Here is a 16,117-nt window from a genome sequence, read left to right on the forward strand (position 1 = left end):
ATAAAATTTTCAAAATTAAAATGTGATGTGATAGTGCAGAATTTGGAATAAGGTCAAGAAAGAATACAACCCCCAAATTTGCGCTATTGCCCGCATTATTTGTTGACGCATCCTGCTTTGCGGCGATCTTCTTTCTTTGGATTATGGTGACGGAATAAAGTAATTGCGTCTTCGCGTAGCGCCTTCGCAGTTGTTTACCTCGACCGTTTGCAAGAAAAATATTGAGAGGGTCAAATATCAAAAAAACAAAGTTAACAAAATTGCTTACCGCAAACGTTTTTTTTTTTTTTTAGAATAGCAAAGAAGTAGATATGCGATAACAGAAAATAACAAGGTGAAGAAGGTTCATGAAGTATTGATGTAGAAAAAGGATATTCAAAAGATTTGCATCCCTGATGAGGTTAAATCACATAATGACTCAGGGACTGCTTATTTTGCGGTGCAAGCTGGACTTTTTATGTCCACAGCGGCTTTTTCTTCTTTTCTCTGTCTTCTGAAATCCTGACTGCCTTAATCTGGAGCTTTTCCCCATTAATGTTCATTATGATTTCTCCCTTGTGCACATCAATTTGAGTGCGACCAGTCAAGAGGAATGGTCGTCTCAATATGATAGACATATCTTCATCCGCTTTATAATCCAAAATGATGAAGTCTTCCGGCAAGATGAATTTATCAATTGAGATTGCGACATCTTTCAAGTCTCCCTCGGGATGTATTCGGGACCTGTTCGCAAGTAAAAGAGTCTCTGTCATGGGCGTGAGTGTGCCAATATTAAATCGTTTGAAGATTGATAGCGGCATTATGTTTATACTCACCCAAAAGATCGCATAGTGCTTGGCCATTGTAGACCCTTCCAATGGAGCATGGTATTGTGAAGTTTCTTGGGTCGCACATTTTTTGTGGGATCATCTCATTTTGCGTTACTACCACTGTCGCGATCTTTTCTTCATCATTTTGCTTCTTTTTCAATCTTTGAGGAGATGGTGGAAGCTGGACTTTTTCTATCTCATGATCTAGAGGCTTGAGGATGGACGCAGCTTCTGGTTTCATTTGCTCGGGCTCTTCTGAATTACATGTCAACGGGTCATCGGTTGTTACCACATTCAAGTTGGTCGTAATGGGTTCCTCCTCTACTTCTACAGTCGTTTTCTCGCTTAGCAAGGAGACTGCAAAGCATTATTCCTTGCCCGTACCCCCAGCGTTGCGAGGGAGCTCAGTTGAGCTCGACAAAGTGCCTTGCGGTCTATTTTTAAGTTTGCCCACAATCTGTCCTAGCTAAATTTCGAGATTTCAGATGGACGTTGCTTGATTCTGAAGCATTGATTCGTTTTTCTCAATGTACTGCTTCAGCAAGTTTCTAAGGACGAAGATTGCGGTATCTGCGAACTACTAGCTTGGCTGTGCATTGGACCGTTGGTTCGCGGGAAAAATTTGGGTGGCTTTTCTTTTTGCGCCACTTGTTGAAAGCATTGTTATTGATTTTTTCATACGAAATTGGGGTGGTTTCTCCACCCGGGGTTGGACGTGTCAGAATAAGGATTATTCTTTATGAAGCATACTGACAGTGGATTTCCTGGGAATTTGTCCATTGGATGCGCGTCTCCGTAGATGACACATCTTGCGGTCGTTTGAGCAATTGCATTAACCTGCACTTTGTTCGCTCCCATGCTGTTAATTGTGATGCCTTGTATCAAACTCATCATCGCAGTTATTTGGTTCTGAAGGGATATGATGGCCCCGTTGTTTACGTCATTGTTTCCAATTCTTAATCTTTGATCGCTTTCTCGCCAGTCCTCGTGATTTTTGGAAAAGCGATCAGTATATTTTTGGCCTCCTTCTATGTTTTGTCGAGCAGACCACCAGCTGCTGCCGTATTGGCAGCGGTCTGCGAAGCAGGGTTCAATCCTTGATAAAAGATCTCCATTTGTAAGTAGTCTGGTAATCCATTATGTGGACGATCTTACCAGCCTCTTAAATCTCGCCCAGGCATCACTGAGTGATTCATTAGTTTCTTATTCAAAATTCGTTATTAATTTTCTTCTCCTTGCATTCTCGGTCGGTGGGAAATATTTCTTCATGAACTTTCCACGACCTGTTCCCACGAAGTTATCTCTCCCGGCTTTAGAGAATACGCCCATTTTCATGCCTGGTCACACAGAGAAAATGGAAACAAATTTAGTCGAACTTCTTCGGTAGAGATGTTCAGGAACACAAAAGTATTGCAGATTTCTATGAAGCTCCAAAAGTGAGCGTACGGGTCCTCGCCACGCCTTCCTTCAAATTTTTCAGCAGTCTGGATCATCTACAGCATCACCGATTTCATTTCAAATCAAGATCCATCAAGGGCAGGCCTCATGATTCCTAGAGAGAAATCATAGAGGTTTTGCGATGCATAGTCCCGAATGGGCCTATTGCGATTGTTTGCCAGTAAGATTGGATTCGCCATGACATTGTTTTCGTTTGGTGTTCCGTTTTCAGGCTGCTCTGCCATATCGTTTTTATCTGGTTGTTGTTGTTGGCGGCTATCTATTAGTCTTCGTCGAAACGTCCTCTCAATCTCTGGGTCGTAATTCACCAGAGATTGAGAATTGCAAAGAAATCAGAAAAATTACCATTAGCACACTGATTTGCGGAAGTCCCTGGCAACGACGATGCGTTATTTTATGAGGTGAAATTATGGAATGAAATGCGGTGATGGAAATGCGTTGAGCAACAAGTTTTCTCAGTAGAGTCCAAGTATAAATTCCACTGAGTTTCCTGGTAAGTCTAGGGTTGAACTCAGGGACTAGGGAAAACAGTATGCGGTGACAATTTTCGTGAAGACTTTGCGGTAACCAGATAATTCAAATAGTTGTTTGGGTTGATGTTTGTAGTGTAAACTAAATGTATGCAGCGAAGTTAAGAAAAGAGTAGATAATACGGAAGATGCGATGAATATGCGGGGAACGGGTTGAGAAGGGGTTCAGCTAACACTTCCTAGGATGCATTTATGTTATGCGATCATGCAACACACATACAATAGCAAATTATCTCTTAACGCAAATGCTACGGCTTCTAGTATTAGAACGAATGCGATATATGCGATGAGTCTATAGGACTTACATATAAGCCTCTATTCTTATTTATGCGATGACAACATGACACACACACAAATAAGGCAACCATATAATATCATAACCTATCTCTAGGGTGCATGCGATGCATGTTGGCAAACAGAGCTTATCTATAAGTCCCTATCTCTTGCTTATGCAGATCTAATCTTGCTCTCTCGAGTCTAGATTCTAACCTAGCTCTCTCAAGTATTAGGTTATTTCTTTAGACTCTCTCTCGAGTAGCTCTAAAGGGGTGTTAGGCACAACATAAAACAAGATAATCGCATGCAATGAAAGTCCTAAGTCATGTTAGCTTAGTTCTTCTCAACCTATTCGATAAATTTAGCTACTCATGCGTGCTTTTAAGAGAGTGAACAAATGTAGATAAAGAAGTTCCCTTGTATAGATATAGAGTTTAAATACAAAATAACAATGCAAGATGAGAATAAAGAGCCTGGTAGCAATCTCTTGCTTTCCAAGGCTTTTTACACTGCCTTTTCTACTCTGTTCAAAAGATAGTCTCGCTCTCGCGAGAGTCAGCCCGCTCTCTGCTTTTCCATGCCTCTGGGTTCCCTCTCGAGTTGCTCTGAGCAATCTTCCAGCGTCTCTTCCCTTCTCTCGCTACGCCTTCTAAATTAAAAGGAAAACTATGAACAAGGTTATTCTATCTAAGGGAAAATTCTCTAACTATCTGAACTCCTTCACTGAAGATTGCCTTCGGTATTTATAGAGTTTCAAGGTGAAAGGCTGCTTCTCTCTTATAATTGCACTTATGGGATGGCATTAATTCTCTGTCTGATGCGCCAAATATTTATCACTGAAAAGTTGAGTGTACTTGCTACAGTAGTTCGTTAGGGGCTTATCAACTTAATTCGGACTCGACCGTCATCAGCTTTCTGTCTTATCGTGATTAATTATGATTTTTACCCAGATGCGCCCACCAAGTTGTGTCAGCTCTATGTGGCAATCCTTCTTGAGCAGATTCTTGTGAGTGCAAATCACCGTAAAGCCTTACGGTAATGCTGCGTTTGACTGTTGATTTCTTGTGATCGCATTTTCCGCCTTGCGTCAACGCATATTCTGCACAAAAATATCCAAGTTAACTATTTTCATGCGATGGACGCATGCGACCGCAATGTTATGAACTTAATGCTTTTTGGACGCAATCTTACATATTTTATCAACGCAAACCTTCATTGTTTAATAACTTAGCACTGTAATAACGTGCATTTCTGCCCGTTATCAGTGGTACTTAAGGAGACAGATGTAACTACAGGGGCATAACGATTATTGGCCCAGCTGTACTTATGAGCGATCTGTGAAGGGTTGTCGCACTTCTGATCGGTTAAGATGGACATATAATATATCTCTAGTAAGAAGAGTTTAGTTGTTGGTCTTTAGTGGAGTGCCTGGCAGTTAACGAATCGTGGATCCCGTGACTAAAGTGTTTAGTTAGTTATTCACGTACCGTTGGAGCTTCGAGCTACAGGTCCATGAGGTCCCCTTGGTAGCTCAATGGATTCAATTGAGGATCAGTTCTTGGTGTTGATTTGAAACAAATTGATAAGAGGTATTTTGATTATATGTGATATAATCAGTTTGATGTATGAGATACATCTAGTGGAAGATTGATGTAAATGAGATTTACATTAAGTACCATGGAATAGAAAAAGAACTATGATTTATATTTTTCATGAGATGAAATATTAAAACTATAGGTTATAAATATAGTATGATAAGTTGGTTATCATTTATATTTATAATAATATTAATTATTGGATAATTAATTCTTTTTTCTCTTAAATAACCAAAGTAGTGGTGGTTATTGAGTCATGGTAACCATGAGTTTAAAAGGAAAATGGTTTTCCTATTTTAAAAAGAAGTTTTTACAAATGCTAAAAAGTGCTTTGAGTTTTCTCTCTACGAAAAAGAAACTCACGTAGTTGTCAAGTAAATTCGGATTTATTAAACGACGGTTGGGCGAGCTAAACGATTGTGCAGTATTTACTAAATGATCGCATAACTTTGCTAGACGATCGCTTGCCCAAAGTAGACGATCGTGTAGAATCTGTAGGCGACAGACCGAGCTAAACGATCACATAGCTATTGCTAGACGATCGCTTAGCTTTATCTAAACGATTGGACATTGACCTATGCGATAGGTCTCCGCCATCTCCCACTTGCCCAGTCGTGTACGCGATCGGTGTTTTCTCCTTCGTCTGCCTCACACCAAGTTCGAACAGAGTCCACTCTCTGGATTCTCACACCGAGAATACCAAGGTCGTCTTGTTGGTGGTGTCAGACTCAACTCGACATCGTCAAGGTTTTCTTGAGGGCGTTCGTGGTGCTGTGGAGGTCATTTGTGTTGCAGAGGAGTTCGTGACCGAGGAAATGTTGAGGACAAGCGCGGTGTTCATGCTGATGTGTTGCGGTCGTGTAGATCGAGCGGTCGTGTGCATCAGAGCGTGGAGATGCTTGTGCCATTGTTAGTACGGTTGTTCCTTTTGTGTGTTTGTGACTTTCATGCTGTAATTTCTGTATGAATTGTATAACCGCTTGTTTGAAGTCGACTGCAAATGTGTTGTTCATTCATGATTGTAATTGGAATAATCTTGTTCTGCTACTCATGGAAATCTCGAATCCGATTTCCTTCACACTTTTCACACTATATATAAATATTTATGTGTCTATTGGATATAACCAGTCAACAGTGCAATGACCCTTCACAACTATGCCAAAATTACCGTTTTACCCCTATAATTACATCTAACTCCTTAAGTACCACCAATCCCTCTAATGAATAATACATCATAGTCCAACTATGACCAAACTTCCTCAGGCCAAGAGAGGGTATGACACCACATTGTTCAAGCCTCGGAATCAGTCCTTAAGAGAGCAAATTTTTACTTACCCCGACGTTAGGGAATGAGTGAATTTCGTCTTGTGTTGCTGTGTTTCCAACTCCCCAATCAGATGAATTCCTAAAATGGTAGGCTTATTGAGTCGAGATCTAGCTACTCTCACTCATACAAATCAAAAGATCGCCTTTATAGGCAGGAGTTCACAACTCACTCAGAATTCAAGTCATGTCACCTGGTCATCTTGGTGAAATGTAAGTCTCTATTATGAACGGTGTTATATAATGAGACTAATCATTTCGTGGTCTGGACTTATACAAACTCCTTTGTATAAAACACCCTCGCTTTCATGTCTTCACATGAATGATCAGGGTCAAATTATTTGTAGCACTTTACAACGATTGTAACATCTATAAAGTGGGTCGTACTCGTAGTGTCATTAGGATAAGATATTCAGCCTTATCCATCTACTACAGACCATTTAGGTATTCCCTCAATTAATTTGAACAGTTCAAATTAATCCAAAATTGATTCTCATTAAATCCTTGTTGAGCTATAGAGGGGACCTCAAGGACCTGTAGCTTGAAGCTTCCATGGTACTTGAATAATTAATTAAACTCCTTTAATTAAATTACTCAACATCATTAACTGTTAGACACTTTACTAATGACCGACAGCTGCACTCTTCACACTATATATATATTTCTGTATCCATTAGATATAACCAGTCAATAGTGCAATGACTCTTCACAAATTGCTCGTAAGTACAGCTATGCCAAAATTACTGTTTTGCCCCTATAGTTACATCTAACTCCTTAAGTACCACCAATCCCTCTAATGAACAATACATCATAGTCCAACTATGACCAAACTTTCTTCAGGCCAAGAAAGGGTCTAGCGCCACATTGTTCAAGCCCCGGAATAAGTCCTTAAGGGAGCAATTTATCTACTTACCCCAACGTTAGGGAATGAATGAATTTCGTCTTGTGTAGTTGTGTTTCCAACTCCCCAATCATATGAATCCCCAAAATCGTAGGCTTATTGAGTCGACGATTTAGCCACTCTCACCCATACAAATCAAAAGACCGCCTTTATATGCAGGAGTTCATTACTCACTCAGGATTCAAGTCATGTCACCTATGGTCATCTTGGTGAAATGTAAGTCTCTATTATGAACGATGTTATATAATGAGACTAGTCATTTCGTGGTCCGGTCTTATACAAACTCCTTTGTATAGAATACCCTTTGTATAGAATACCCTCGCTTTCATGTCTCCACATAAATTATCAAGATCAAATCATCTGTAACACTTTACAACAATTGTAATATCTACAAAGTGGGTCGTACTCGTAGTGTCACCAGGATAAAGTATCCAGCCTTAACCATCTACTACAGATCATTTAGGTTATCACTTAAATATGATCCACATGTATGTCTCTATATACATGTGTTAAGCTACAGATGATAACCTTGAATATTAGTTTATTGGTTTGTGGGTTTAATACTACTAAATGTCAAATAAAATATCTCATATTTTATTAAATAAATAAAATATTTATACAATACAATTACAAATTATAGGACTCTACGAGATTTAGGGTATCAACCCCAACAATGCCTATCTTGGAGAATGAGATTACTAGTTTAGGTATAATCATATTTTGTGGGGCGCACCATTGATTTTTATTGCAAGTTGTTTAGTAAACAATGTGAAACATAATGTAGTAGGTTCCAACAGTTGGGAATTTCCATATATTAATTACAATTACATCCAACTAAACACACCCTAAGTCTCATAACTCTACTCATAATTAAATACATAAATCCCATTTTAACTCTCATCATAAATACATGAACATACTTCATTTTAAGAACGTATCCAACTCTCCAATTCACGAATCTACTAACTCTCAACCTAAATATAATTAAATATATTTGGGGGGGGGGGGGGGGGGGGGGGGGTTGGGGGTGGGTAACATCTTGACTCCTCCAAAGTAAAGACAAACACATGACATAAATAGAAAAACTAGAAAGGTGACTAAAATAGCATACATAATTCACCAGCCACTCTTTAATATAATACATATTGAATTTTTCTCCCTCACAATTCATTGGAGATGGATAAATTATTTTCAGCATCTACAATCTGTCCAAAAAATATTCATTTTGTAATCAAAATTATATGACACAACCATAATATTACATTTTCGTCTAAATGTCGATATTTTTATGTTTTTATGGATTCGATATTGATGTGAATATTTTCATTATATCTTAAAAAATTACGAAACATAATAATTAAACAACGAAATATCACTAATGTGAGTATAAAATAGATAATAGAATATGTTAACTTGTTTTAAAATAATAAAATGTTTATTTTTACTAATTTAAATTTATTTTTTGAATTCCTTATTTTTATAATGTTTTTTAGAAATATTCATCGAAATCATAATTTTATCGACATTTTTATCAAAAGTTTTGTAAAATTAAGATTTAGATATTTTCATCGATATCGATATTTCGAACATCTAACGCAGACACAATATTCTTTTCAAAATACCCGCACTGAATTCTTAGCCAGACAAAGTTGAGAGGAAGCTGATGGTCGAGAAGAATTTTGACCCTTAGTGCTGACACGTCACACCAAAGCTTTCAAAATCCCAACCTAATCTACTGTTTTGGTGGGCTCCACTTTGATTTCTCATTGTGGTCCACTGGCCAATAGCAAGGTAAGATTCTGACACGTGGCATATTACTAATGGATTAACAGAGATAAGATAAGATTATCTAGATTTTTAAAATCTAATGATCTTTAAATGAAATATATATGCAAAATCTCAAGGTCCCATGCAATTAGTGGAAGCCTTCTCAACTCCAAAACCCCTCTTCTCAGGTATTTAATTACCCTCTAAATCTTCCCTTTTATTTGATAATTAGCTCAAACAGGTTCAAACCATATATGGCTGTTGTTCCCACCATTTTCCAAATACGAAACTTTAACGACTCGATCAATCCGACCCAAATAATTTCGAAGCCGAATTATAAGAGAGCAAGCATTTGCAAATGCGACGTCGTTTCAAAGAATAATTTACCAATTTTTGAGTACTCCAAAAATCGTCATTGGGAGATACAAAATAACGATTCATCAGTCATTACAATTGCGGCAAGAGCAACGAAGTCGAGAAGAAGGTTGAAGGCGATGTTCTTGCAGCATGTGAGATGCAGTAGTGGTTTGGATTTTGAGTCACAAGTATTGAAAAAATTAAGCCAGGTTTGGGAGTGTAGTACTAATGAGAAACAATTGAGATCATTGGGTTCTTATTTTGGAAGGCTTCAAGGTGTTGGGAATAAGAAAAATTTAGATTCTTTAAACAAGAGAAAAGTGCTTGATACAGGTCAGTTCAAAGCAAAGAAGGAGCTTGAATTGCTTGATGCTTATTTTCAAAAAGTTGATGAAGGTAACTCTTTGATCCACATCCTCCCACATATGTTATTGTTCTATTTTTCATGACTTGGTCTCCATAAATATATAAATATTACTGTTTAATTGCCATTCGGTTCAAAAGTTTAAGCGGATAAATTATTATAAGTTAGACGTTTTTATATTATATCTCCGATTCCTTTTTAAGTATATTAGTTTAATGACGTAAATCCTCTTTTGTTTTCTAGCATTTTATACGTACATTTCCTTTTGTTCCTGTACTTTCAAATATTTTATTTTTAGTCCATATATTTAAAAAAAAAAAAGTTTTATCATTAGTTTTCTTTTGGTTAGTTATTTCATATAAAATTGACTTATTAGGCATTTTATTAAAGGGAATTGTAAAAGAAAGTTTTTTTTTTTTTGTTGGAGTGAGAAAATTTGAACATTTGACATCTTGGTCGATAGTTCATACTTTGATGTTAATTGAGTTATACTCTTGTTGACTAAAAGAAAGTAATTAATGACAACTTTAAATGGTTTGTTTTAATGCAAATCTCAGTCACAAAACTTATTTAAAAGTTTAGAATCCAAAAAATGGAACCAACATAGAAGGGTTTAAACCATTTCAATATATGTTGCAATATGTAACCATTTCAGAATTTGATATCTAGCACATACAGACTTGCAGAACCATCATCTGTCTAGTTTTGATGAACTACAAGAAGACAAATTGGTGTTCACATCATCCCCTTTCGAAGATCGCAATAAAGACGACAACGAGATGCACATACGACACGTGAAACTGAACGGTATGATCCACAGAAGCATGCCAAAAACAGCTCAACTACAAGAAGAAGATGTTTGTGATCTCTATTTGATGTAAGCTACCGACTTAACTCATAAGATTTCGACTGAGAGTTTGGAATGACTTGCATTAAAAGAAAAATGTCTTTTTAATGGGGCGAAAGCACGTTCTAAAAGTCATCCCAAACTCATCTTTATGGATTCTTGATGCAGAATATGTTCTAATAAGGTCGCTAACAGTACCATTGCTCGATTCGTTTTGGAAATATATGCAGAAGTGCTCTGGTTTCTATAAATATAGCAGTTTTGTTGTTTGAAATAGCAAGTCCAGTAAAAAACTCAGAGCTGCAACTCTTTTCACTTCCTTCTCTATATGGAGCAAAGATAAATGAGCTGATCCTAGTAGGAGAATGGTGGAGGCTTGTGACACCTATGTTTCTGGTACAACATTGATATTACTCGGTTCGTGTTTCCATTCTAGAACTGTTTTCGACATTTGTTCATTTGTCTTTCCCGATAACAGTTTACTCCAACGATTAAAGAAAATAAAAACCGTCAACTTAAACATAGTTCAACTGTCTGTTGAAAGAAAGTATTCTATTTGACATTGAAAATTCTTAGAATGTACTCAAAATGCCTTGCCTACTAACCTGTTTATGCAGCATTCAGGAGTTCTTCATGTTGCTCTGAGTTGTTGGACACTTGTTACATTTGGCCGCCAAGTCTGTAGAGAATATGGTCCCTTTACATTTTTCTTGATCTATGTCCTAGGAGGCGTTTCTGGCAATCTCACAAGCTTTCTTCATACTCCCGATCCAACTGTCGGCGGGACGGTAAACAACCTCCCCCCAGTTCAAACACCTACGATTAGTAGACAAAAGAGAATTCAATTTTTAGCATAATATTTTAAGAGCAATGATTGAGTGCAGTCTAAAGTGCACCTAATTTCATACTCTCTTTACCTTTACAGAGAAAAAGAAAATAAAACCATTTAAAAAAATATTTGTCACATAACAATTTTTTATTGGACAACTGTCTGAGCTGCACAAAGATAGTGCATAGAAGAATTATAGGATACTTGAGATGTTTAGTGTTTGGTTAGTCTCATTCCTGATTTTAATGTGAATTATATGGAACCGTTGGAGCAGGGGCCTGTGTTTGCCATGATTGGAGCTTGGCTTAGTTACCAATTCCAAGACAAAGATGTGGTGACAAAGGATGTCTCAGACAACATGTTTTTGAAAGCAATAATTGCAGCAGTCATAAGTTCCATTTTAAGCAATATTGGTCCCATTGATGAATGGTAAGTTAAAAAGTCTCTAAAAGAAACACCTGCCTTGTTTTTCCCATCTCTAGAGGCGAAAACGAACTTACAACAGATGGTGGTTTTATTGGTAGGAGTCATACAGGAGCAGCTTTTAGTGGGATGTTATATGGGTTTCTAACTTCCCCAATTGTGGAGGTGAATGATGCTGCTTCTTCTTCTTCATCTTCATCATCAAGGAAAGGCCAACACAAGGGAATCAAGCTTGTGAGGAAGTATGCTCATCCTTGCAAATCATTGGCTGTTTTTGCTCTATTTATCATGGGATTCACAAGTTTGGTGTTCTTTATTCAACCTCCTTAGCTTCCACCACATTGAGCTTTTTTGAGTTCAAGTTTAGATTTGGTTTCAGAGCAAAATTCTACTCATATATTGTCAAATATATTAAGCTTAGAGTGTGGCTTTGGCTTGCAAGGGCATCATGTACAGTCAAAATAATTATGCCTCTAATTAAGTTTAAACTTGAGTTTTGTCTCACTTTTAATTATTACACTCTCTCAAGTTTAAATCCTATTTCTGTTACCTAAGGCCTTCGTCACAGTATTTTTGTTTTATTTTTTATTTTTGAAAATCAGAAAATCACTAGTGAACGGAAGAGGAAAGGGGAAAGAAAATTCTCCACGAACTAAATGCCCATTCCCTGCTTGTTTGTTATTTTGATCAATTTTTTAAAAATTAATATATGTACACATACATACAAAAATATGTGTATGTTTGAACCATTTTAAAACTTTTATGTATGAATAATTAAATAACTTAACATATACTTTATTTAATTGTATTTTATATGAGAGGTCTAAAATTTTTTAATTGATTAATTTAAAAATTATTTTTTAGAGATGGGAGAATGAAATGAGGCAGAGACGAATGAAAATAGAGAAATCATCTCTATCCTTATCCAATACATCTCTACTTTCACCTATAATTTTTTTCTTTTGTTATCTACTTTCTAACCATCTCAAAACATTCGAGAAAGTCAATTTTCAAAGTCGAATGGCTTAATTTGTTTAGAAAGTTGTAGACATTTGGATTACAAAAGAAATAAATTGTACAAGTAAAAGTAGTATTTAACCTAAAAAGAAACAAAAAATAAATGATTATTAAACCATGCCTAAACTTTCATATATTCCTATCCTAGTCTCTAAATAAATAGGATCTATTTTAATCCTTCAATAATGGTTGATTAATCAATTAAAAAAAAGCTTCAAAAATTAGTGAACAAACTATTTTAAAATTGAGGGCCAAGTAGAGTTCCAAAATAGGATAGTGTGATTGATGAAAATGAAGGAATTGAACCATCTCTCTTTGTAGATAGATAATGAAAAACAGCAGATCAATGTGTCTACCAAAAAAGAAAAGGATTCATATTCCATAGCACTCAAACATCGATCAAACACCAAATTCTTCTCATAAATAATAAAACCACATTATACTCTTGTTGGAGTATTGAAAGGCCCTAACAGTGCTTATAATTCTTTAAGACTCAAGGCCACGATAGTACAACCTATAAAACAAATCCGAGTAAGGTCAGTACTTCCAGATCTCGCACTCAAAAGCCAAAGCCATCAACCAAGACATTTCATTCAGAACTACCAACAACCCAAGTAGCACTAACACTAAAGACAGGGTCGCCACATTTTTTTTAAATAAATAAAAAAAAAAAAAAAAAAATAGAAGAAGAGAGAGAGAGAAGGGGAAAAAAGACAAAAAAAAAAAAAAAAAAGGGAAAAAAAGTACAGAGTACATCTCCTATCAAGTATCAACTCATCAAGGCAAACTACTGTCCATGTCCCTCCCCGGATTCACGTTTTGATGCTGCTTCCTTAATCTCATCGCCAGCTTCGTCCTACAAAATTTGTCACAAAATCTTTCATCAGACCAGACACAGCAGGTTTCCAGAACATGACAGGACATGTCTACAAGCTTTTCCTATAATGCCATTTATGGCAGTTGGCACAGAGCCAGCTCAAGTGTACCACATTGCTCTAATAAGAAAAATGGATTTGTTTTCTCTACTTTGGATCTAAAGACGGGACAAAAAGACAAAAGAAGACAGACAATATGACAAGATCCCAGACAGCAGTCTGAATCCAGGTTGTGCAATGATAAGATCACTAGCAGTGGAAAGCAGAACTGAAATACGGTAGCAAAAGACTTTTCTTGAAAACAAGAATGAGTAGGTAATGCAATGAGGCACGAGCATGAGCACAAGCTCGGTACTTACTCCAATATCAGAAGTCCAAAGGGTCAAGTTGTCCCGGAGGAGTTGCATGATCAAGGTGCTATCCTTGTACGATTCTTCACCCAATGTGTCGAGCTCAGAAATTGCTTCATCAAAAGCCTATGTGGGAAAGAGAGGAAAAGAGAATAAGCACAACATGAGCGAAATAGGGTTATCATCAGCTAACCAAATTGAGTTATAAAAAGAAAAATTAGAGACCCTTTAGGAGTCTCTTTCTTTTGTTTGTGTATTACTCATCGAAGCACACACCAAAAGAAGACACCCATCCTGGCAAAGGCCTCAAAATATTTTTACCAGTAACAAATTATGATTGAATCAACCACAAAACCAGGCATCATATAAATATATACAATAACTACCACCAAAGTGTGTAGTTGAGCATTAGAGCATTACCTGCTTTGCCAAATTGCAAGCACGGTCTGGCGAATTAAGGATCTCATAATAAAACACTGAGAAGTTAAGAGCAAGACCTAGCCTAATTGGATGAGTAGGAGCCAATTCGGCAAGAGCAATATCCTGTATTTATGGTTGACAATGATCCAGAAAACAGACACAAAGTGTTACCAAAAGCACCGTCAAATAATAGAAATAGTAGTATATATAAACTGAGAGGGATGAAATCCGAGGGCGTGGGCAACTTGACCTGAGCAGACTTGTAGGCTAACAATGTGCTCTCAGCTGCTTCTTTCCTTTCAGCTCCAGTCTTAAACTCAGCCAGGTACCTGTGGTAATCACCTTTCATTTTGAGATAAAACACCTTAGACTCAGCAGATGAAGCTGATGGGATGAGATGAGACTCAAGTAGGCTCAAAATTCCATCACAGATCTTGCTCAGTTCAGTCTCGATTTTGCCCCGGTAATCCTTGATAATTGCAACATGGTCCTCATTTCCCCGACTCTCTTCCTTCTGCTCAATGGAAGAAATAATCCTCCAAGAGGCTCTCCGAGCCCCAATGACATTCTTGTAAGCAACAGAGAGGAGATTCCTCTCCTCAACAGTCAGCTCTTCGACATCCACAGTCTTGGCAACTTTCTCCATGAACTCTACCATTTCCTCATATCGTTCAGCCTGTTCAGCCAACTTGGCCATGTAAACATTTTCCTCCCGTGAAGAATCAACAGGCGACATCTTCAATGTGACAAACTATTAATTCTCTGCCTCCCACAAACACAGAGCAAAAAGGACCCAAATCAGATCGCATACATTGCAATTCAAGTTCGTACAATTCCTAGATTAAGATCCAGCAACAATGATCCATTTACTTGTTTCAGGTCTCAGTCACCCAAATTATTTTTCCCATTAAGCTATTCATATTCCATAGGATCCAATTATAAATCAGTATGCCAAACAAAACCAGAAATTAAGGGATAACTGTATAATTTAAATTCATCAATCTTCCATACAGCACTACAACTAAGCATCTACCCACTAATCATACCTAAGAGAACAGAATCAATCGAAGATTCCAAATGAAATCACAAAGGATTCAACAATACAATTTGAACAAAACCACCAAGGAAAGAAGAGAACCCAAGTCCCATTTTCCCTAAAACTTTCTGAGTAGCCTAAACAAGAATTAAAATAACAAGAGCAATCAAACCAGCCCACATACAAGCAAATCACGATCAATTAATTAAGAAATCCCAAAAACAGAAAAGGCAAAAAAGGCAAAAAACTTTAGTCACCCACCACGTTAACCCTAGATCTCAACATCCAATCCAACAAGAGGAAAAAAAAAAGGAAAGGGAAAGCATCAAACCTAAGAAGAAGAAAAAACAATCCGAACAGAAAGGTGTAAGAATAAGGAAATCCACAGGCAAAATCGAAACCCTAATGCAAAAGAAAAAGGGAATAGGAAACTAAGAACTGGGAGAAGAAAAAGCAAGGATTTTTACCTCGAGAAAATCGAGCCCAGAGAGAGAGATTGGGAAATTAGCAGGAAATAAGGAGGAAGGCTGGGAGGGGTTTTAAAATGGTAGGTTGGAGAGAGTGGTCCAATAAGAGGAGGACACGTGTTGGGTAGCGGAGAAACCGTGCAGGGTATTTTTGGACTTTAATGGAAAGGGTTGCCACGTAGGCGTTGACTGTCAACGATGTGGAACTGGCGTTGTACTTCATTGGGTCGCCGGCTGGTTCTATTGTTGTGTTGTCGATACGCTTCGCTGGAGCCACGCGCTTTCAACGTGTCGTTCTTCTCTCAGTGAAACCTTTCTTTCACTTTTGCAACATATATAATATGTTTTTATTGTGAATTTGAAGGGTACAATGGAAATACAGATATCCATAAAATATAATATTAAAATAAATAAATATTAAGTAAATAAAACAACAAAAGATGAATTTATCCACTTTCTCTAATCTTTTTGGA

The 16,117-nt window shown here is 37.2% G+C and overlaps 2 protein-coding genes across 10 annotated transcripts; one reads left to right on the forward strand and one right to left on the reverse strand.

The window, feature by feature from the left end:
• The first annotated feature begins 8,770 nt into the window (after positions 1–8,770).
• On the forward strand, positions 8,771–12,028 carry LOC120074194 (Rhomboid-related intramembrane serine protease family protein). Of its 8 annotated transcripts, none has more exons than XM_090310499.1 (6): positions 8,771–9,412; positions 10,059–10,257; positions 10,458–10,623; positions 10,845–11,015; positions 11,331–11,485; positions 11,562–12,028. In XM_090310499.1, coding segments are annotated over exons 1-6 (1,191 nt in total). In that variant the 5' UTR covers positions 8,771–8,913; the 3' UTR covers positions 11,563–12,028. The 8 variants fall into 8 exon arrangements, with proteins under 8 accessions (XP_090166625.1, XP_038883181.1, XP_090166624.1 ...); XM_039027253.2 differs by having other exon boundaries at positions 11,581–12,028; XM_090310498.1 differs by having other exon boundaries at positions 11,592–12,028.
• Positions 12,029–12,891: 863 nt separating this feature from the next.
• LOC120074221 (general regulatory factor 3) lies at positions 12,892–15,762 on the reverse strand. Of its 2 annotated transcripts, none has more exons than XM_039027279.2 (5): positions 15,645–15,762; positions 14,392–14,903; positions 14,142–14,264; positions 13,731–13,847; positions 12,892–13,352 (listed from the first exon to the last, which is right to left on the reverse strand). In XM_039027279.2, exons 2-5 carry the CDS (start codon positions 14,875–14,877, stop codon positions 13,284–13,286), a joined length of 795 nt encoding a protein of 264 aa, XP_038883207.1. In that variant the 5' UTR covers positions 14,878–14,903; positions 15,645–15,762; the 3' UTR covers positions 12,892–13,283. The 2 variants fall into 2 exon arrangements, with proteins under 2 accessions (XP_038883207.1, XP_038883213.1); XM_039027285.2 differs by having other exon boundaries at positions 15,509–15,686.
• Between the last annotated feature and the right edge of the window lie 355 nt (positions 15,763–16,117).

The sequence above is a fragment of the Benincasa hispida genome, chromosome 1 (assembly GCF_027475165.1).
Source record: "Benincasa hispida cultivar pf3 chromosome 1, pf3_genome.v1.1, whole genome shotgun sequence".
NCBI classification, from domain to species: Eukaryota; Viridiplantae; Streptophyta; class Magnoliopsida; order Cucurbitales; family Cucurbitaceae; genus Benincasa; species Benincasa hispida.

Bases quoted from the DNA above. Each gene is read 5' to 3' on its own strand.
- LOC120074221 (XM_039027279.2), bottom strand. From the start codon at position 14,877: ATGTCGCCTGTTGATTCTTCACGGGAGGAAAATGTTTACATGGCCAAG. The intron at 14,265-14,391 runs GTCAAGTTGCCC...CCATAAATACAG, and splicing joins TAGCCTACAAGTCTGCTCAG to GATATTGCTCTTGCCGAATT. The intron at 13,848-14,141 runs GTAATGCTCTAA...TTTCCCACATAG, and splicing joins CTTGCAATTTGGCAAAGCAG to GCTTTTGATGAAGCAATTTC.
- LOC120074194 (XM_039027246.1), top strand. From the start codon at position 8,914: ATGGCTGTTGTTCCCACCATTTTCCAAATACGAAACTTTAACGACTCG. The intron at 10,258-10,457 runs GTAAGCTACCGA...AAATATATGCAG, and splicing joins GTTTGTGATCTCTATTTGAT to AAGTGCTCTGGTTTCTATAA. The intron at 11,486-11,580 runs GTAAGTTAAAAA...TTTTATTGGTAG, and splicing joins ATTGGTCCCATTGATGAATG to GAGTCATACAGGAGCAGCTT.